The 23049-nt window shown below is 38.8% G+C and overlaps 1 protein-coding gene across 3 annotated transcripts; it reads left to right on the top strand.

The window, feature by feature from the left end:
- Positions 1–872: 872 nt before the first annotated feature.
- Positions 873–18182, top strand: CUNH5orf63 (chromosome unknown C5orf63 homolog). Of its 3 annotated transcripts, none has more exons than XM_051200881.1 (4): positions 873–922; positions 12986–13103; positions 16889–16945; positions 17566–18182. In XM_051200881.1, the coding sequence occupies exons 2-4, from the start codon at positions 12993–12995 to the stop codon at positions 17743–17745; spliced, it is 348 nt and encodes a 115-aa protein (XP_051056838.1). In that variant the 5' UTR covers positions 873–922; positions 12986–12992; the 3' UTR covers positions 17746–18182. The 3 variants fall into 3 exon arrangements, with proteins under 3 accessions (XP_051056838.1, XP_051056837.1, XP_051056839.1); XM_051200880.1 differs by lacking the exon at positions 873–922 and adding an exon at positions 2772–2860; XM_051200882.1 differs by lacking the exon at positions 873–922 and adding an exon at positions 3708–3756.
- The last annotated feature ends 4867 nt before the right edge of the window (positions 18183–23049 follow it).

Below are 23049 nucleotides of genomic sequence, written 5' to 3'. Positions count from 1 at the left end.
CCACACCTGGAGTCTATACTACTTAGTCATTTCCTGATGTCCCTGTTTCTTCCACCTATACTAAGCCATTATCTTCCCAAAGATGAGAGATCCTTTTCGAAGACAAAAACAATTATTCCAGTCCCCCTTTGTACATACAGACATAGTCAATCAGAAAGTATTCCCAGCTGCCCATCGCACTAGCGTGCCCTGGCTACCTGGCCTGACTATACTCCCTCTTCACCTCTCGTCCCCAGTCCCCTTTAAGCTTTAAGCAGTCATCTGTGCACGGCCCCACATTGTGCTCTTTCACTCTAGAGAGTTCTGTCCATGTCCTGTGGCTGTCATATGCTAGTCCAAAGGCTACTTCTCTAGCTGACACTCCTATCTTTCCACAAGTCATATTCCTTCTCTTCAAAAACACTTAGCCTGACAAATGCGTTACCTGTTTAAGGGATCGTTTTTCCCCATGTCTGCCTTGCCTCCGAGGTTATAAGGTTGTAAATACTGGGAGGTACAGCTCCCAGTTTTGCTCCTCCTGTTCCTTATAACCCAGTTCAGCCCCAACTGAAGGGAAGAGGATGACAGTAAATACTACAATAATAAATGAATGAACGCACACAGGGAGAGGCTAAAATGCCCAGTCTCAAAATGCTGCCTCGGCCCCCGAGTTGTTTCCTTAACACAGAGACAGCGTCTCTTCTTACTTCTTCCGTCTTGCCCTTCCTTTCTTTCCCTCCCTCTTTTCTCCCTTTTCAACACTGTTTTAGCTTGGCTTTCTCTTCTCTTCTCTTCTCTTGACTCAGATGCTCACAGCCCGGGCAATAGAGAAGACCCGAGAGGAAGGAGCTCAGGCGGCAGGGCGGCGCCCGCGGGCCGGAAGTGCGGCGCGCGGCCGGAAGTGCGGCGGGAGGAAGCGGCGGCCCGGCGGCCCGAGGCTGAGGTGGGTAATGGCGCTGGCGTTGCTGCGAGCACTTGGTCGGCGGCTGGAGGAGGCCGCGAGCCCTTCGCAGTGCAGCGTGCTGCAGAGTTCCATTGCAGTTAGACAGGATTTAATTAAGCTGAAAGCTATAAATCCCTGAGCCACTGGGGGCAGATTGTAAACGCGCACTTGGGTTGGCGCTCTGGGAACTGAATAAGGGATGGGAGGAAGAAAACAGCTTTTCGAGGAAAGCAGAAAATGTCTCAACTCATGCTTCTTCCAGTGATTCACAGATGCCCTGGTCCCGGGTTTAATTGAATTCTATGAAATGGCAGTATCACACTTGACAGCCTGCTGAGTTGACTGCCTTTTTAAATAAATGTTTTGGAGCAGTCGTGTTGACCTTTAATTGGGGTGAAAAGGTTGAAAAGTGCAAGAAGGAACGTTGTGAGTGCCAGGCCCCTCTGGACCCAGCTGTCTGGACCCCGTCTTTGCTTTATTGGGCAGAAGCAGCCCTCTGGGCTGTGGACAATAGAAGAATAAATCAGACATTGCAGTTCTCATCAAATACTTAGCCCTGTCTCTCACCCCTGACAAATACCAACTAATACAATTTTTAATGAGTCCAAGGGTAGAAAGTCTCTGGCAGTTGTCACTAACATGAATAAGTATCTGATTGTTTCTAAGGGTCCCTTTAAGTGAAGTTTCCCTTATTCTTATTAATCATGTTTATATAAAACTGATTTCTAGTGTTCTTATAGAAAAAAAAAGTTATGCTCTATATGACCCAAAGAGGAAAGATTACCAGTTCCTTAAACACGGGGATGGTACTTAGAACAGGTTATATCCAGACATCAGTAGTCCATTTCCCAACCTAAGATGGGCTCCTGTAACTACACATTGATTGCCTTGGTTAATTAACCACTCTGGCTATCTCAGTAGAACATTGGACAAGTTGAGATGGCTCTTGGAGCCCACAGTTATCTCATTCAGTAAGATTCTGTGGAATAGCTTATAAACATGCACATGATGCACTCTACCAATATTTAGCACAAGGTGTATAACAGGTAAAACAACAGAATAAAATGCAAGGGAAACAGCCTGGTGGTGGTGCTTATCTACAATCCCAGCACTATAGTTTAGGCTGGCAGATCTTAAGTTCTAGACCAGCCTGGAGACATAGTGAGATGTTGTTTGAACAAGCCACCACCAGCAGCAGGCATAAAGCATGGAAACACTCATGTCCTGGAAAATGCTGAATTATTGTTTTCCTGAGATAAGGCAGAACTAATCATGGCTCTGTAAGAACTGTTGGAACCTAATAACCTGGGGTCCTGCTGTACTGAGGAATTGCCTCGAACTAGAAAGGTGCAGTTGTGAAAATTAAAATTTATGGGGTACTTTAAACAGGCTCCAAATTTTCCTCCATGTTTGCTGTGGTCCACTTGAAGCTACCTGTCAGAGAAGGATCAGTAATTTTTGTCTCTTTTGCTAGAGAAATAAGCAGTTTTATTTAGACAGACTATTGACAGGTAAGTAATAGGAATAGATATTTTTTTCTAACTTGAGAATTTATTGAGCTATGTTTCTATTTTGTTCCAATACAGTATTGTACTCACAGGGGCACTGTACTGAGAGGCATTATGGAGAGATGCCTTCAAAATAAGTTTGTTTTAATTAATTTTTTTTATTATTTCATATCATGCATATGCTCTAGCTGGCCAATATATTTAGTTATTAAGTCTCATGCTTGGGACTTTAAATATAGTAAGATGTTGAGGTGATGTGGTGAAATATAGTGAGGGGTTTTTATGATCTTTATTGTAAATACAATTTTTTTGCACTGTTTTATTCAAGGGATATACATAAAAAAAAAATCAAGAGCCTGCTGGAATAGTTCCTGAATGAGATTTTATTTTTGTTTGCAGTTGTTTTGAAGAGGGATAGCCTTTGGCTCAGGTATGTGTGGCTATACATATAACAGGACCAAGTAAACTTCTCCAACTCTGTATATCTAGCAAGCTTTAGGGACAGTCTTTCGGGGGAAAATATATAAAATGAAATGTTGTGGCTAATTCACACAAATACATGATTCCACACCACTGACCCATTCCTGTACAGGTAGGCACAGGGATCAGAAAGTATAAAGATAGTACCTCTCTTCTTTTTCTAGTTCTTATCCAAGACTTAACTTCCCAGAGATCTAAACAAAACTTAAAATGTCTGATGTTTTTAGAAAGTGTCAGTCTTTGGCTCTAGAGGCTAGAAGACATAAATACACTGATGCTGAAGGCTTGGCAGGGGTCCCCCGGCTATGGCCTATGGCAGTAGAAAACTAAAAAGGGGACCAACCCTGTATAGAAAGGGCTCCTTTTCAGTCAGAGGGAACAACAATAACCACCCCCCTCCTTTTCACCATAATCTTCTATGACCAAATATCTTCTAGGCTCTACTCCTTAAAGGTTTGTCACCTTGCCATTGTAGTATTGGGGGTGGAGCTTCCAGCACTTGAACTTGCTCAAATTGTATCCAACACATAACATCAGTAATATCCAGTAATGACTGATTTACTTTGCTAGCCTTCATTACTATGCTGTTGTATTGTCAGTCTTCCTCTACCCTAAGTTACTTAAGGGCAGGGACAGGATCTTGATCACTGCTATGTGTCTAGTACCTGACAGTTCATACACTCACTTCATGCTATAGACAAAAGGCAATGTCCCTGGAGGAAGGCTACTCCTATAAAGAACACAAAAACACCATTGGGAAAGCAGCAGAGAGAAAAGAGAAAAACAATGCAGTGACTAAATGCAGTTAGAAGTAATTCTCTGATTAACAGCTTGAACCAGGGAAGGGTATGTTTGAAAATCCACAGATTGTCACCAAGCTGCCCTCTAAGCAGATATGCCTGGCGAATTATAGAGCATTTGTTGTGTTGAGTTGACTATGCAGGCTGAAAGCCCAACAGCTCTGTATCTACACTCCTTTCAGGTTTACCATACTCAACCCTTCACCCAAATATCTGTTCAGCAAATATCTGAAGAATTATATGTGAAGGTATGCTAAATTACTAACTTACCTGGCTGTCAGCACCTTAATTTGATCCTGTCTCAAGGGGAAAGGACCTGTCACATTACTATTTTAAGCTAAATTACTTAAATAACAGTATCCCAGTGGAGTTCAAAGTTCAGCGTATACACACACACACACACACACACACACACACACACACACAGAGTTGTGGGGTACATACTGCTTCCTTCTGTTTACTTGATTACAACCAAAACTAGAATGTTATAGTTACAAACAAATGAGCTTCCTCTTATTGTTCCTGTACTTTCTCATATTAATAATGAAATAATAGGAGAATGGATTTTAGTTCAGTCAAGAGGAAAGGATGTGACATTGAATTATTTGATTTTTTTTACTTCTTAAAATATATGGTTTTCATAAGCTAAGAAAAAGAACAGCTATATTAATAGAAATTCAGCTGTGGCCATCTGAAATATACTGTGGAAAAAGAGCTCTCCATCTTCAAATAGAAACTAATGTCGATCTTGTTAGATTTATAGATAAGAACCCTGTATTATAATAAGAGAGTTTTCTGCCTGAAATGTAGTTCTTTCTTTTCATGAACCCTAAAGTAGTGTTAAACAAAACATATAAACATGCCCTTGTTCAAGGAAAAACTAGGAATAAACAAAACATAAAAGGTACAAAAGAATTGAACATAGTTTCCTTATCTAAAGTCACTTCCAAGTTCCAAAATTTGAAAATATTTTATTAATGATAGCTGTGGAAGAACAAATTTAAGACTCAGGAGATTATAGACTCTTATACAACTCAGAGTTGCCAGGGCCTGGTCACAGAGTGGGTAGTTCTCAACATTAACATTCGGATTAAACTCTGCTTTGTACATGCTTATGACTTAATTGATATTAGAAAAAACAATGAATTGCTGGATTTGCAACAAAACACCTTCCAGATCTTCTGTAGTTGTCTTTGGAACAATGAATTAGAAATAAATAGACTATTAGTGACAGATGAAAGATATTTTGAATTGCAAATGTATTTTTAGCAGCGAAATTAGTATTACTATCTGGACATAATGTGACTAAAATGTTTTAATGAAATTGTCTTTTCTCTGGGTCAGTATTAAATATCAGGGACTGGGTCATGTTGGTTAAGAAGGATAATCTCAAAAGGAGGAGAAGGCTGCATAACTCTTTATGCACTTTGTTCACATTCCTTGAACTAGATGGTTTTGCCCTCAATCGTAACACTATCTTTATGGGAGAATGGAAGTTTCAAATTTGTTTTTAAACTCTGTTAAGCCCTCATGTCTGAGATAAGCTAACCACATTGTTCAGATTTTCTTGACTTTAGGAATGGGTTTGTAGCCATTATGTCATAATTGAACTAAACATTGTTGCATACTCTCAATTTGCACTGTGCTGCTCTGACTCTAGGCCATTTGCTGAGTCAGTACATTTGAGGTTGAGTATAGAAGGAGGAGGGCAGCATGTGAAGACCCCATTGTGTTGATTAGTCCAGAATTCCCTCTAAAGTACTTCTAGATACTATGAGGCATGTTCTGTGGAGCCCATGACTTTACTTGATTAACATTGTTTTATTTTTTTCTCAGTTGAACATTTCCAAGGGACCCTTTCCTTGACCCTTACTGTTGTCACATGCACCATCCCATTTCAGAATGACTGCTAAGGTCTAAAGATTTTTAAACACTTTTGCATGCATGCACTGAAGATTATTTTCCTGCTGCATGGCTGTCAACTGACTACAGGCCAAGGCAAGGACAACAGTGCTTCTAGATGTGGGGAAAGAATGCCAAGATGAAGAGGATGTGTCATTTAAAAGTCTAATAGTATGTTCAACTCCCATGGTTAAACACTTTCTAGACAAGTGCCTGGCTTCTCTAATGTCAACTCCCCCATTTCCCAGCTTAGTGCTTTCTTAAACCACTGCCTCCCAGTTATGAGTAAAGAATAAGAGAAAGCAATTGATTGTAAGCAAGTGTGTTGACACTTGTGTATGGATTGCAAAGTGAATTCTGCATTTTTTTTTCAGCTTCCAAAGTTACAAATGTGTTCAATGCCTTATGCAAGCATGGGCCATTCCTGTGCTATTTCTTCAGTTTGGGATTGCCCTTTCTTGGGTTACAAGGACATTTGAAACCCAAAGCCTGTATGCTTCTTTTGGGTTTCTGAAAAAATGAGAGATCAAGGCCAAGTAGTAGAATTTCCATTTCACAGTTGGCAAAACTAAAGCCCAAACAGATGAAGAGTTTCCTGCATCTCAGAACTTTGTGGCAGTTGTACTTCTCTTTGGAATCTATGTTTACGGAATCCTAGCCCGAAAAAATATATTCAGGGAATTCAGACAGATAATTCCAATGTAAACTCTACAGCAAAATGAACTTTCAGCTCTAAATGAACAATTATACTATTTACACTTAGTTCCTCTGATAAGTTTGAGTGTGAATTGTGTTTATTTAAAATATTTTTGATATCTACAGCAAACTTATTCAGAACTTGCTTAGGACAAGTTTATCTTTAAAGATAATAATTCCAACTTAACACTTTTCTTAGGGGACTTCTGATATATATGGTTTGAGGAAATCATTAGTATTATAATAATGACTATTTTTTTCTGTCCATAAAAATTAAGGACAGGATCAGAAAAAGAGCCACTGGAAGGGGATTATCCTTTGTTTAAAACCTGTCAGTGGAAAAATTATTCTTGAAAAGCTCAGTTTGGGTGTCCTGGTTTGAATTTCTGCAAATTTCTGAGTGAATTAAACCATGACCTCATGCCAGGCTATTTGTTATCCAGTTTTGCATAGACACAGTACTGTCCATTTAAGTACTGTTCACTGTCTGAAATGTTGAGCTGTATCCAAAGTATTTTTCAGTCCTGCAGTTTCTCACTTCTAAAACCACTGTTGCTAGGAATGTAAGTCTGCTGTCTGTGGCCAGTAAAAGCAAAGTTCCAGAAAAAAAAAAATCATTGTCATTATTTATAAAATGCCTCTTAGAATTATTCCAAAACCAACTATTAAGCTTTGGTTCTATGTTCTGTTTTTATTTACACAGCTTCTTTTAAGATAGGTAATATTTTTCTCTATTCTTTCCTCCTTTTTTAAGTTGTTAAATCAGGCAAGAACCAGTCATGGGTGTGTGTTAGTAGCAGGCGTTTGTTATGGGATTAATGCCTTTGGAGCAACACCAGATACATCTCTTCTGGCTCATAAATGTCATTTCACTGTCCCATTGTAGACAAACCCTCATCACTGATAGGTGATGGACTGCTTGCATTTGGAAACACCCTTTTCTACAGCTTCTATGGTGACAAACTTTGTAGCTTTCCTCCTACCTCCAGTTATGCTGCTTGTCCTGGCTTCTCTTTGCTGCATCCCTAGAAGTTGGGTCCCCTTAAAGATCTACCTTGAACCCTCCTTTTCTGTACTGCTGAGATTATCTCATCTAGTTTCACAGCTGCAGATAACAATCTTTATACCAACAAAACTCCAAATTTTGCCTTTAGCCCTGGTTTTTTACATGAGTACCAAACCTATATATATCACTGTTCGCTTAAATCTCAACATTTCCCTAACTACTAACACATTAATTTTCCAAAGTATTGGAAGCAAAACACTGTTCAAACCCATCAGTGGTTTCCAAGACATACATGTAGAATTGCACATGACTTGACAACTATTAACAGATTCTCTCTAAAGTCCTATACTATTCCTCCTTCCTAGGTGATTTTCCACTATGCTTTCTCTTTGCTCAGCTCACGTTTTTCCCACCATCAAGATCCAACCCTTGATTTGGAGTGCTTCCTGTTGTCTATATATCCATAAATCCTAAATGAGTTGAAGCCCTTCTCTTGTGACAGTATCTCCAGTCTCAGCCCACAATACTCGTTTTTTCCTTTCTCTCACAGCATTTTGTATGATCCTGTTGTTATACTTCCTGTCTTTCTAGTTTACCTGTCTCTGTATGTTAATATTCTGACCAGATTTTGGCTCTTGATGAATGAGGATCATCTCTTACTTACTTTCCAACCTTTTCTTTCCTCACCATTGTGGAACTAATGAGTAGGTCATTAGTTTGCTAATACTATAAAACATGATATAACTTTTGTCTTAATTAAGAATCACCCTTCTGAATCCACAAACTCCATCTAGAATTCTTGTTGCTTATTATATAGTGTATGAAGTTGGAATTGACACTTCTATATCTGCTTACTGAGAAATTTAGGTTTTATTCCTGTACAGTGTCTTTCCTCATCACTTCAAGCTGCACAGGGCCCCTCCCTCTCCCTCTCCTGTTCTTGCATCCAAGATCTTAGGTTGAAGGAAGTGGATGTTTAAATACAGCTGTTTGCAAACTCTAAGAGAAGTGCCTGCATTCCTAGGCTAGGTAGAACACAGTGACCTGAGTTGTCACCTCAGCAACCTTACCTAATTACATAAACTTTCAGAATGCTAAAATATAGGGTTTGTCCCCCAAAAGGGGAGTGTGTGTTTCTTTTCATTTGGGTAAAAATAGGAATGTTATACTTAGATGGTAATGCATAGGAAGTGGAACACTTAACTTCTCACATGGCACAAATGACTAAACAGAAGCCTTTGCTTACTTTATAGAACACAGATTCTACAAGAGCTATGATAATAGTGTTTGGTTAATGTCAGCATTAAATTTACATTATAGTCTTGTGCAGAAGCACCAGCATTATGTGTTAATAACCAAGGCGGTACCTGGGCTTATATAGACTTCTTGATGTTACACATGAGCTAACACTGCGGCTTGCTGATGAATGATCATGGGAGCTTAGAGCTTTGGTGTGCCAAAGGACTCTTTGAATGAATAAAATTCTGGTCAGTGAAGGTCAGTTTCTCTACTCAAGCAAGAACAATGTTGTTTCCCTCCTAATCAGATGCACACAGTGTTTGAGAAATCCAGGAGCCCCACATAAGTGATGTGCAGCCATAGCCTGGGCAGCTCATCATGCTGAAATGAATAATCCTTAATAAAGGCTCAAACAACCATAGCGTCTTCCTGTACTATAATCAGTTGCTTTCATGGTGTGCCCTTCAGTGCTTCACAGGGAAGTGCTATAAAGTTAAGTTATCTTCTCTTTCTTGCTTCAAGGAAGGCTGAATTGGTCCAATCAGTTCTCCCCCCATGTTGTATTTGATTCTGCCATAAAGACCAATGAAGTCTGCCTCGGGTGTGTTGGAAGGCCAGTTTCCCTTTTTCTTTCAGGGCCTCTGAGTAGCACTAGACTTGAAACAGCGGGAGTCACTGTCTGTATTGTTAGGCTTCAGAATTTTCTTTAAGCACATTCTAAATCCAGTTTCATGCTTTTTCTACTTTCTTCAGTCTGTGACAAAGGTGACCCAATTGTGTTTCTTTGATATTATGAGCACAGTTCTTTGTGTTCCTGTCACAGAGACATATAACAAAATACAAAGGATAAAATTGTGTCTGTATAATAGTAATACTTATTTCATGACTACAATAACATAATTTTAAAACAATGTTGTCAGTAATGCCTAGTGTTCTATTCTCAGCTGCTTAGAAGGCCAAAGCAGGAGTGCAGGTTCAAGGCCAACTGCACTACACAGTGAGTTCAAGGACAGCCTGAGCTATTTAGTGAGACTCTTAGAGCTTTGTGTTGTGTGAAATAAGTTTTTTACTCTTGGCTTTTTGAGGGGCCCACCACCCAGCTTCCAAATAAATCACACACAGAGTCTTATTATTACTTATGAATGCCTGGCCTCAGCTTGACTTGTTGCTAGCCAGCTTTTCTTAACCAGTCTACCTTTTCCTTCTGGGCTTTTATCTTTCTTACTTCTCTGTACCTTACTTTTCTTTTCACTCCGTGGCTATCTGGGTGGCTGACCCCTGACATCCTCCTCTCCTTGTTTTCTTGTTCCTCTTCCTCTTCCTAATTTCTCCTTCTATTTATACTCTCTGCCTGGCAGACCCTCCTATCCTTTCCCCTGCCTCACTATTGGCCAACCAGCTCTTTATTAGCACCACCAGGTATTTTAGACAGACAGGCACAGTAACACAGCTTCATGGAGTTAATGCAGCATAAACAAAAGTCACACAGCTTAAAATAATATTCTACCACACTTTTGCCCACCATTTGTGAATCCCTAGGTTCAGTTCCCACTACAGGGAATTGGGGTGGAATTTTGTCAGCTCACAATAGGAGCTAATGGAAAGAAAGCACTTTTCAGGGTGTTTTTTAATAGTACTAAGATACAGTTCAAAAATAATCAAACTAATGAAAATGTCACATTGATAGAGTAGCCCACATAAAGATTTTACTTCAGAAAGACATAATTTGGTGAATGTGACTTTGATAGCAGTGATGTTAGGGTTTACAAAGTTAGTAAAATTATCTCAGAAGAGTATTTAAGTATTTCCATTGGAGTATATCATTTTATATTTAATTTTTTACAGCTATAAGTGAACTTCAAGAATTAAGGAATTTTAGATTTAATGTCTGTCTAGGTGAAGAACATGGAACTTTTTCTTTATATTGGGCTCTAATATAAATTTATAATACACTACCTGTGAAGGAAATAAATTTAACAATATAAAATGCATGTACCTTAGATGTAAAACTGCATAGCATTGATGCCTTTCTCAGTAAATAAATGTGCCATGTTTAAGTAATTAAAACTGTGTGGGAAAGTAGAAACAGAGAGTAGAAAGTAGAAGTAGTTGTAAGCAGAGTGACAGTAGCATTGCTGAAGATTTTACTTAGTTCTCTGGTTGATTGAACACATATTTTAGCAAATTTGAAATGAATGGCAGCTCTGTTTACTATGGCAACCTTTATTTGTCTTGGGTGCAGCCAAGACCACAGGCTGTGTTTTGTCATGTTGGAAATACTGAAGCCAATTTTCATTGTGGATGTGAATTTAAAAAAAAAAAAAAGCCCTCAGTATCAAGTTAGCTAGGTAGAAGCAATAAGTTTTCCTTTCCATCTCAGTCAAACATCAATAAATCTTCTGTGCCTCCCCAGAATGCTTGTAGTTCACCATCCTGGTTAGCCTTGGTACACTGCTATAGCAGGTCCCATACTTCTCATTTCCAAGGCCTATATCTCCACTGTTTATAAAGATAATTTTATATTTTATGTGGATTTCAAGGCTTAACACTTAGTTGAGAGTCTCACAGACTGCTATAGTATTCTTTACATTCATTTTCTAAATAGCAGATTTGTGCAAAATTCATTTTACATTCCTTTTCCTAGGATTGTCAGGTCATTTAGTTAGCAGGGAAATCTGGATAGAAGTGGAAAGGCAGAGGATTATGAAATAGGTAGAAGACAGATCATTGCTTTTATGGATCAGTATCTGAGCTTTTTGTCCTGTGGTCTTTACTGTGGTTTGGTATGAGTTGGTAGTTTTTCTGAAGTCATATCATTCTGTCTGAAATAAATTTAAGGCTAATTTACACCAAGAAGCCTAGTTGCCAGAATAGCACTTAATAAAGTCATGCTCTGTGAAGTTGAGCACAGAAGATTTGAAGTCATGGCAGTACCAACTGCCTCAGTCCAAAGTTAGTAGACACCCTGAAGAGCAGTAACTGTTAGTTTAGAGACAGGCCTAAAGAATGCCTGCTGTCCACACTGAGTGATTGTAGAAGGAGAGAAAGGCTCACTCTAGTATTTTAAACTTGAGCAACTATGTGTTCATTGTTCATTGATTGTATACGCTGAGAAGTACTGGTGTGAACAATACCTGTTCTTATAGAGCTTCACTGTAATAGAAGAGACATAAATAGCTGTAAATAGTCAGGGGCACCCTGAAATGGAAACACTTATAATGAGGTTATGCATTGGGTTGATTTACAAAAATATTGTGACTATGAGAATAGAGTATTACAGGCTAGCCTACTTTGGTAAGGTGATCAGGAGACCCTTCAATGAGGTAGTTTGAGTCCTAGGGCTAAGTGAGGAGAAGTTATGTGTCCTCATGTAGAGAAAGAGAGGCAAGTGCAGTGCTTGCTACTGGTGAAGAAATGGTCTCTGGGTGTTCAAAGACTAGAAGGAGAATTGTCACAGGTGCCACTTGCCAGCATAAAGGAGGAGAATGTGGTAGATAGAGTTAGAGAGGTAAAGAAACTAAGAAATTATAATAATCCCAGGAATGAGTTCATCTTGAGAATAGCGGTAAATGATAAAGGTAACCATACACCTGTATTTTAGAAGTGAAATTGTAACATTTAGAAATTTAAAGACAAAGCTGGAGGCTCAGTGGAATAACTAGGAATAATAGGGTGTCTTAGTCAAGCAGAGAAGCAGAATGGGGGAGCTTCAAAGCCCAAAGTTTGACATGCTGCTATTAAACTGTTCCTTCTGGAATCTCTCCAATAAAAACACCGGCGCATTGATGTATGAAACTTTTGAAAATCATGGCACTCTTCTTTTAAAACACTTCTTAGGGTGTTGAACAGACTTCTCTCCTGACAAGTTAACTCAGACTGCATCTCTCTTATGGTTCCTCCACCTGCAACTTCCAGTGTAGGAGCAGAGATCTCAGAGATATCTCACACTGTCAGCTGAGAATTGTATGCCATTTACTTACTGTTTCTCTTACCATGGAAGGGCTGGGTGGTGGTGGATGCTTGCCAGTAAGATTAAACTGTCCTTATGACTAAAAACCATCTCAGGACACCTCCAATTTTAGGGAGTTATCAGGATGCTGGCAAAATCTGCAGCTGAAATTTAATTTCATATGCAAATAACAAACTCATGCAGTTTGCTTACAGAAACCAAGTGATTAGGCTCAAAACTAATCCATAAATAGGGTTTAGATTTTTTTCCTTTTCTTTTTTTAATTCTAAGTTCTGTTATGCGTGGAGTACAGTGAATTTATTGTGGACATTTGCCAAACATCTGGACCTCTCTGACACTCTTGGACTCAAAGATACAATTCTGAAACTTTCAAATCCAATCATAAGCTTGCAAGTTACTGCTTTTATTCTAAGAGTAGAGTTGATGGTGCATAAGTTTACTGGCTTATTTTTCTTTTGGCAGGATTAAAATGCTCTGGTTTCAAGGAAATAACCTGCAGATTGCCAAATCCTCCTTTGGACTCTTGCGAAATCTCTCTGCCTCTAACACCCATCTGCCTATACTGACCTTATTCACAAAGGTACTGAGTAAAAAACTAAAATTTCACTTAAAAATAAAGTATTATCATTGTTGGATGAAAAAAGTTATATATCCATGAAAAAGGATCAAATCTATAAAGAAAAGCAATGGAAAAAATTTCTTCAGACTTGTTCCTCCCCAAACATCTCATTCTTCCTGTTATTGAAAGTATACTAATATATACATTGGTCTTTTTAGCCCACATTTAAAAAAGAACTATAGATTGTAATTATGATGTGTAAAGCTGTATTACTTAGAAATAAGTCAGTTCTTGTTTTTGTGGTAGTTATGTCCTAAAAACACTATAAATATTGAAATAGCAAATACTAAACCTAAGAAAAGCACTGGATTGCACTCAAATAAGCCTCTGGCCACAGTATTTTTGTGAATCAACTTATATAACCTTAGTGTATATGTGTTTCTGTTTAAAGATGTCTTATTCAGTGCATATTGTTTTGTCATTAGTATTTTGCTCATGGCCAACAACACTCCAACTCATGCCTAAATGAAGCTTGTCTGACATTTGTATTTTCTCCATGAGGCACATCAAAGCTTTCTTTTAGCACCATGCTTAGGGGCTGGTTTTTGTTTTTTTCACCAACAAAAAACACAAGACAAAAAAAAATGGCATTACCTATACAGTCACACCCATAAGACTACGTGTAATGAAACTAACTTATGTTTATAGTATGGGGGCTAAAACAAGAAGGCAAAACATTACCTTATTAGACCTTACTTTAGAAATGAACACTTCTAGCAACTCAGACTTGTTCCAGCATTGTGTATTACCATGTTGGTGACTGACTATAAAAATGCTTCCAGTATTGTTTGGGAGGTTACAAATTTTATCAAGTAGGTAAGTTCACAAATAAAGAACCTATGAATAATGAAGACTGATTATACTTGTTTTCTTATCCCTAGCATTACTGTTAACCCACAGGTTTTGTGTGTGTGTGTGTGTGTGTGTGTGTGTGTGTGTGTGTGTGTGTGTTTCTTTTTCTGTCTGTGTGAGTACACATGAGTGTGCAGGTACAATGGAGACCTAAAATTGATATCAGGAGTCTTCTATTAGTCACTCTCCACCTTATTCTTTAAGGCAAGATCTCTCAGACTTAAGTGAGATAGCCAGTCTAGCTAACCCACCTGCCCTGGGGATCTCCCATCTCTGCCTTACAAGCACTGGACTTCCAGGCAAGCTACCATGCCATGCCCACCCAGCATTTCCATGGGTTCTAAGGATCTCAGCTTCCAAGCTTGTAGTACAAGTGCTTTAACCACTGAGCCATCTCTTCCCTGCCTTAGTTTAAAAATGGTAAGAGTTTTTACCTATAGTACAAGCATCAGTAAGTATTCTTCCTAGTTAACCACTTTGTAGAATTTATAATCAAAAAGAAACATGAAAACAGAAGTTACTTTTTTAACACAACCATTCAAATAAAAAAACCTTTCTGATTTTCAAATTTTAGCTGTTTGCTGTTTGACAATTTTTTTTAAAAAAAGTTCTGACAGTTGTCTGATAACAAAGTCTGCTAGTTGTGATATTCTACACCTGTGTCTCCCAGCACTCGGGAGTCAGAGTGAGGCAGGAACAGGTTCAATACCAGCCGAGGCTACATAGCAAATACCAAATCAGCCAGGGCTTATGTAATAAGGCCTTATCTGAACTTCAACCCATCCCCCAAAAAAATGCAAAATTAAACTCCTAATTGAGAATATTTCATCTAAATTTTATGTCATCAGTATGTATTGTACCATTAGAAATTATAGAGCCAAGAATATTCCATTATCTGAGACAATAGCCCCATAAAACTAGTTGTACTCACTTGGCCATGCACTGGGTTTTTTTGTTTTTTTTTTTTTTTTTTTTTTGTTTTTGGTTCTAGCAGCAGTTGAGATAGCCAAGAACATTTGCAGAAAATAAACAAACAAAAACCCAATCTTCCATTCATCTTAATATGTATACTGAGCCCTACGAAGTACATAACAAGATATAAATAATGCACAGTCCAGTAAAAGAAGTATAAAAGTCAAGAATTTGTTCTTTGTCTAAGGCAAGTAGTAGAGTGTACTTTCCACATTGAGTTTATAACAAGGGTTTGGGGGGTTGTTTTGGTTTCTGTTTCCAGAGAGTGCTTGATTCAGGAAACAAGGTTACCAAGCTCTTCAGTTTTGTAATCTTTTGGATTAAATTCATCTTCATTTTGGCTCTTCTCCTTTATGACTGCAGCAACCCTAAGCCCAGGTCTCACATCTCAGATATCTATGGAAACAGCAACAGAAGGCCCATGGCTATTCATGGCTCTGATTGGCCCATCCCTGAACCAATCATAGGCAAAAGAGATAGGATACCCTGAATGTTTGCACCTGTGTCAGGCATCCCCCTTTCTTGCTTAGAGACAGAATTAGCCACCTGCTGAGAGAAATTCCTGTAGTATAAAACTGTAATCTTCTGCTACAAGAACGGATGGGTGGGTGATAAATGGCTATCCACTCTATCAAGAACAGAGTGAGTAATACATGCCGTGGAGAATCCTCAGACAAGCCATCCTGACCATGGGCCTTTTCTTATCTGGGTTTCTTATTCTTTCCAAAGGGTGATGAGCCTCTGGAAAGATACACATAGATATATACTCACATATTTCATTAGCAATTCATACAAACCTCCACAACAGCAAAACACCTTTATGAGGCTCGTCTCAAGCTTTTATTATAAAGAGGTACATCTGGTACATCTGCAACTTAGCATATTCTTGTTTTGCTTTTACTTTCAGGCTCTTACATTGATCTTTTGACACTTTCTCAGGAAATTTTAGCATGAGTGTCTTACAGCAGCAAACTATCCACAATCTGTTTATTGTTAAAAATAATAACAATTTGATGAGGTGAATCCAGCCAAAAAGACCTAGAAATAACCAAGTCCTTATTTTCAAAACATGCCCTGAGTTTACCTTAAGAAAAGACATGTCTTCCTAATATGTTAAAAAGCAACTTTTACAAAAGCAGAACTAATACTGAATCTATGTTGAACAGCTTTTACACAAGTAACAGTAATGCTGAGTATTTTGAGTTCATATAAGAGAACCTATAGCTGGACTCTTTTCTTACACCCAGTGGCTAAGAGACCATTAATATCTGCCAATCTCTCTTCTCCCCCATCTTCCACATAAGGAAGTTAAAGAGTACAAACCACAGCAGGTCCTAGCACTTGCCTGTGCTTCAGGTAGAACATTAGTCCATTGTGGACACCTCTAATACTAGAACTAAAAACACTGTGAAATGCTACAGTCATTCATCTAAATTGAAGAGACTTTTTTTTCCTCTTTTTAACTCCTGCATGAGATAATTAATCCTTTGTACTGATTAGGAAAAAACAGTCAAAAAAGACTTAAACCATTCAGGTCAATTGTATGAAGCCACCAAGTTTCTCCTTACTTAGGAAGGACATAGCCCTTTACTAGGTAGATGGGTCAGTGAAAAATAGTTGAGTATGTAGTGTACATCACACAGAGAGAGAGAGGGGGGAGGCGGGAGTTATATACACACATAAGGAAAATAAAAACAACAACCAAAAAGTGCAGAGAGTATCTATCATGACATAGTGGCTGTTTAGGAGAGTCTGTGGTAATGTTTTATTTTGGAAATAAAACCATGTGATCTACATAGTAGAAAACTATCCTTTGAAGAAAGTGCAACATGCCTGTGGTGTATGTTTGGTTTTTTCCTTGGGTAGGGGGTATTATACCAAATACCTGCCTTTGGATTTAACGGCTTTTGTTTTTCCTCTAGGATCCATGTCCACTCTGTGATGAAGCCAAAGAAGTCCTCCAGCCCTATAAAGACAGGGTAACTTTCATGTATTTGGGATGGATAGAGTTTACTGTATAAAGTATCTGCTTAGATCCTTTCTTTAGGAGAAGAGATTTCATTTAGAGTTTGTTTGTATTCATCAGCGAGTTTAGTACTGACTGATTTCCATGAAACTCATTACCCCTAAATGGTTTTCTCTGAATGTTACTGGACATTTTTTTCCTCTCTGATTCTTGCTGTGATTCAGAGTTAACTATCAGAATGTTCATGCTTACTTTAAACTTCAGCCCCATTCCTTTTATCTTACCTTGTAACTTCCATGGATGTATTTTCTTTTAGCAAACCTTTGTAGCTGAGCCATTCTTACACCAAGACATTTACATCCTTATTTCTAACTTCATTGGGAACAGGGCAGAGCCCTGCTGATGGATGGAGCAGGTATAACAGAAAAGTAGGGAAATGAGGAGGTAGAGTAAAGGTAAAGAAACCAGTCAGGCTTTGGAAATGTAGGCCATTGGATTATTGGAGGCCTACAACAAACAAGAGGAAAGCTATGTGTTTTCTCCTTTACAAAGTCTGGGCTTGGCACATCATTGCAGTTGCTGTAAAGCTCCATGGCCTATAAAACACAGTGTGTTAACCTATCTGTGTTTTAGTTTATTTTACAGGAGGTGGACATCACACTTCCAGAAAATTCTACTTGGTATGAAAGGTATAAATTTGACATCCCCGTCTTCCATTTGAATGGCCAGTTTCTGATGATGCATCGAGTAAATACCTCAAAGCTTGAAAAACAGCTTCTGAAAATTGAGCAGCAGGTGCTGGAAACAAAATGATGCCTCATGATTTCCACCTTCTCTGTCAGAAGGCATCTGCCTGAGGGTATGGCTAGGGTCTTGAATTTCCTCGTCACTGTCACAGTGCCCTTATGATGGTATCACATAAATAATATGTTGCCATTACTCTTCTGATTGATTCAAGTACCCACATGAGAACAGTTTACTTGTGGGCATTTTGTAAACTTGGAGTGCATTGTGTGGAGGGGAAAGCTCTGGGAGGAAGGGGTCTATTTGTTGACTTTAGTCTTCCCTTGCATGTGAATCTGAAAGCACTTGTCATGCACTGGACAGTGTCATGATGAAAGAAGACACTGTAGTCTGCCGCTAAGCAGTCCTGGAGCCTAATTTGTAGTGGAGTAAATGTTCTCCCCCTCAGTAAAGAGAAATGTGAATTGTTAATAACTGTGCAAGTCAATAAAGGGGTTTTTCAATGAGTACTTCTGCATGCAGCCTATTTCCGTGGAATTTAATAATACCTGTTTAAAATTAGTATTCACTTTTGTTGAGTAGAAGAGAATAATTATTCTACCCAAAGAGGTTTCACTTCAGAAAGACAAAGGAGCCTTAATCCTCCAGAATGTGTATCACAGACTCAGCTGTACAAGTCACTGTGGAATTGACTTGTAACGTTGAAGACTGCCTTAAATTATCATCAATTAAATTAATTCAACTAATTGTAAGATAGTAACTGTCAAATTTTAGTATCTTGAGAAAATCCACTTTTAATCATTACTGCTTGTATGGAACATCTAAACATAAAGTACTATTTTATATAAAGATAAAGGACTAAAGATGTAGTTTGTACCCTTATTTGTATTTTGTTAGATTTGTTAAAGATGGATTCACTTAAAAACAAAATTATATTTTCTCTTAAATCACATCACTATGAGGTTCTTCTGTGAACTGAACTATTTGGATACCATGAGCCACTAGATCTGTAAATGATCAGTGATTTGGTCATTAGAATTATAGAATATCAGAGCCCACTAACCTTAGACGTTGTCCATAGATTATACATGAGGAAGAATCTAAAGTTTAGGGAATTTGAGTGACTTAATTCATAGTCACCAAGCTACTCAGCCACTAGGCCAGTTCTTGCCAGAACCATGGCATTTATAATATTCTCTGGATTTGCTGTAGTTGTTCCATTGTATTATTTCAAGTATAGCATCTCCAGCCAATGTGAGTTCAACACAAAATAAGTTGTCCAAAGTCACAACGTCACAATTTGAAGAAAGAAAGAAAGAAAGAAAGAAAGAAAGAAAGAAAGAAGGAAGGAAGGAAAGAAAGAAAGGGAAAGGGAAAGAAAAAAAGAAAAGACTTACAGTGGCTGGAGAGATGGCTCATTGGTTGAGAGCACATGCTTCTCTTCCAGGACCTAGGTTCATTCCCCAGCACCCATATGCTGGCACACAACCATCCATAACCACTGTTCCAGGGGATCCAACAGGCACCCATGTAGTACATGTTCATGTATGCAAGCAAAACATTCATACACATAGAGTAAAATAAGTAAATCTAAAAAATTAAAGTCAAAAAAGCCTTGTAACTGAAGAGCAGTGCTCATGCTTTACACAAGCCCTTTAGTAGACAGACTTGTAAAATGATAAAGTGTCTTACCCTTGTTTAATTTCCTCCTCCATGAGTGAATAGAAATGTCTTTGGTATAGCTGTGTGATATTATATGGCAAAGGAGAGATTATCCTGGGTGTTCCTGCTTTAATTAGATAAGCCATTGAAAAGCTTCAGAGAAGTAAAAGAGGTCATTTCTAGCTATCCTGGAAGTAAGAAAATATCAGTCTTGTAAACTGTCTATTTGGGGCCACATAGCAAGAGGCTTGGGAAAGACTCTAGGAAGTAAGTAGTTCCTGTGACAACACCAACAGGAGAAAGGAGACATCAGTCTTATAACTTCAAGGAAGTAGGTTCTGCCAGTAATCAGTGAACTCAGAGAGAACCTAGCCCTGAGGGAAATCTGCCCTAGATAGCACCTTGACTTCAGCTCACTGAGTCTCTGCTCACAGAACCTAAATACTGCACAGCAGACCCTCCAACAGTAGGGCTGGCAATAAAGCATCATCCTGCTGAGTATTATGGTATATGGGAAGTGCAGAGGCTAAGGGTAAAATAGTACTTCATCAGAATAGTTTCAACAATAGAAATTTTTTCAAGCCTTGATTCTGCAATATGGCTGTGTGTGATAGTGCACTCCTTTACTTCCATCACTCAGGAGGCAGAGGTGGGCAAATCTCTGAGTGCGAGACCAGCCTAGACATAGTAAGTTCCAGGACAGCCAGAGTTACATAGCAATATCTTTGTTCAAACAAACAAACAAACAAAATCTACATTGTACCTACTTTCAAGATATTTAAGCTAAGGTATTGGCTAAGGCATTAAAAAGACAATAATGCCAATTCCAGAAACTATTAGGTCACACCCAGGATTGCAAGAGATTAAGGAGAGGATATTGAGAAGGTTTAAAAAAAAAAAAGTTAAGAAAGGTGGGCTCTCACTTGGTTTCCACCAAAAGCAAAGATATGGGGCTACCTGCTATCAAGAGAGAGGGCTGCAAAAGTAGTCAGAACAGAACTATGTCTATGTCTTTGGCAGTCATTTGAGAAATGGTTTGGCAAGCATGTTTGCTGTTATGAAGGAAGCTACAATTTTGTTTGTCCAGAGGTGTATGGTATGGTGTGATGTGTGTGTGTGAATGGATGTGTATGCATGTGCATGTGTGTGTATATTTGTGTGTCTGTGTGCCTGTCTGTCTTCCCTGACCAAATGTGGGCCAAGCATGAAAGAAGGTCAGTGTAAAGCACCTTCAGTATAAAATTTTATATATATATATATATATATATGTGTGTGTGTGTGTGTGTGTGTGTGTGTGTGTGTGTGTGTGTGTATTACATATATTGTTTATATACTATAGCATATATAAGCTCACTATAGCTATCCCATAATCTGAACATTGTTTACATAGGCCTAATGTTTCTTACTTAAAAATGTCAACAAACTCACTTCTCATTTGAGAGAGCAGTGGTTATGTGATGAATATTCCTGGAACTCTTCAGCAAAATCCCAGTAGATGACAAAGAGAAAGGCAGATACCTGGAAATGTAGTATCTAAAAAGCAATTTAGTTATGATACTGTTGGCAGATATCAAAATGTCATAGTCGCTTTCCTGTAATATTTGTGGCTGCAGGTACTTGTCTTGGAGGTTCAGTTCTTGGAGACTAATTTTTCCTGTGTAAAGATTTATACCATAAGGTCAATGTCTACCCCCAAAAGTGATGCAGCTCCCCCACCCCCTTCCTTTAAGGAAATACATTAAGAAGGATTAGAAGGAACATGGAGTTTGAGTCTTCTGTTGCTGCTCTCAAATGGTCTTTACAGATGCCTCGTTGTAATTGCTTAAGGACTTTCTGGAACCCATACTGTTTAGACAGTTCTTTTGAGAAAACAGGATTCACTCAGAGGGTTTTGGTTTAATAATGTAACAGCTTCATGGGCATCTTCAACAGAAATCACAATACGGCATGCCATTACGAGACATGGGAAACAGATACTGCCCTTGCACTCGTCCTGGCTTCCTTTTCTTTCATTCTCTCCAGGCTCTGAGCTCCCCTGCTCACACTGGACCTCCTTCCACAAAGCTGCAGCCTGCCCGTGTCCATAATTCCTTCAGAGATTCCACAGTACAATGCTCTAAGCAGCTCAGGGCCATCTTCCCTCAGCTCTATTTTGGAATCTCAGTAGAAATTTTATTCATATTTTACAATCAGCCATTTAAATTTTAAGGTGATTGAAACTTCAAGAGAACTGAAACTATGAGCCACCTTTGGGACAGAGCCAATCCCTGGCCCAGTTGGCTTTGGTAACCAATGCAGATCATAACCATAGTCCTTGTCCATGCATCAGAATGGAAGCAGGGCAAACAATAGTGATCAGTAACTGCTATGTATCATTTAAATGTGTCATTTTGATATACTCATCAAAAGTTGAGAGGATGGTGAGTTCATTTATGTCCCACTTGGTAGAAATGAAGAAGACTTGAACCAGAATGGTAAGCAGAGAAACTATCAAGAATTTAAGACAGATTGACAGAAATCCATGGCTGATTGAATTGTTGGGAAGGTGGTAATGGAGAAGTTTTGGGAAACACAGCTGTGAGGTCTCAGTTGATGACCAGTGTTTTCGCTGTGGCTATTGGGTAAAACCTGGCATGTTTTTCCCCCAAGACAGAAGGTATAAGAGGATGAGAAAGTTGTGTTTGATGGCTAGGGAAAATGGAACATGGTGAATTTGCCATGTTGTAGACCATTCTGGTAAAGATTAAAATTCAAAGTGTGAAACAGAGGTCTAGGTTTGAGATGCAGGTATTTAAGAGCAGGTATTTCATCCACTTGGCATATTAGCAGGAAAGCAAGAAAGTACCAAGACCTGGAGAATACACAAAATAGAGGAAGTTGCCAGTGAAGGGATGAGAGATGACAGACCTGGAAACAGTAGGAGCTGGCCCATTTACTGTTCTATGATAGCTGTGATGATAGTGCCTGCACTGCTCCAAGCACTGGAGATAGGACACAAACCAGAGATCCTTCTCTCAGGGACTTGCATCCAAGAAGGAAAGCACCACATCAATTGAAATAACTCTCCTCAGAAGAGGAGCTTTCTAGATACTGAACTTTACATGTCAAAAGTGGTTGAGGAAATGGCTGAGTGGTTAAGAACACCAGTGCTTCGCCAGGGGACCTGAATTCAATCCCTAGAACACACATAGTAGCTAACAAACAACTATACACCAGTTCTGGAGACCCAACAACGTTTTCTGGTTTCTGGGTTTACTGCATGTATATGGGGACCAGACACATACATGTAGGCAAATCACCTATACACAGTAAATATCAAGAGAGTCATGACAGGCTGAAGAGACTTCAGATTTAAAACAAGGGAATCAGTGCTACCATAAACAAACCGAACACTTTACAAGATACTTGGGTCCTTGTCCCCAAACTTGGGGATGTTCCTTAGAGTGAAAAGGAGCATTGAAGGAGTGGTGAATGTCAACATAGAAAAATCCTATTATCCACATTCAATAGCATGCCTGTATATGAAGGACAAAAGGGGTTTGACTGCAGAAAAGGAGAAAATGTGGAAACAGAAGCAAGGAATTAGCCTCATACAAGAAAGGGGTCATGAGCTTAGTAATCCTAGTGGCCTTAAGAGGGTAGAAAAAGCCAAAGATCAGCAGTCTCCCTAGAGCAGTGGATCCCAACCTTTGGGGATCAAACAACCCTTTC

The sequence above is a fragment of the Phodopus roborovskii genome, unplaced genomic scaffold, assembly GCF_943737965.1.
Source record: "Phodopus roborovskii unplaced genomic scaffold, PHOROB, whole genome shotgun sequence".
Taxonomy (NCBI): Eukaryota; Metazoa; Chordata; class Mammalia; order Rodentia; family Cricetidae; genus Phodopus; species Phodopus roborovskii.
This window is presented reverse-complemented; position numbering and strand designations above follow the sequence as displayed.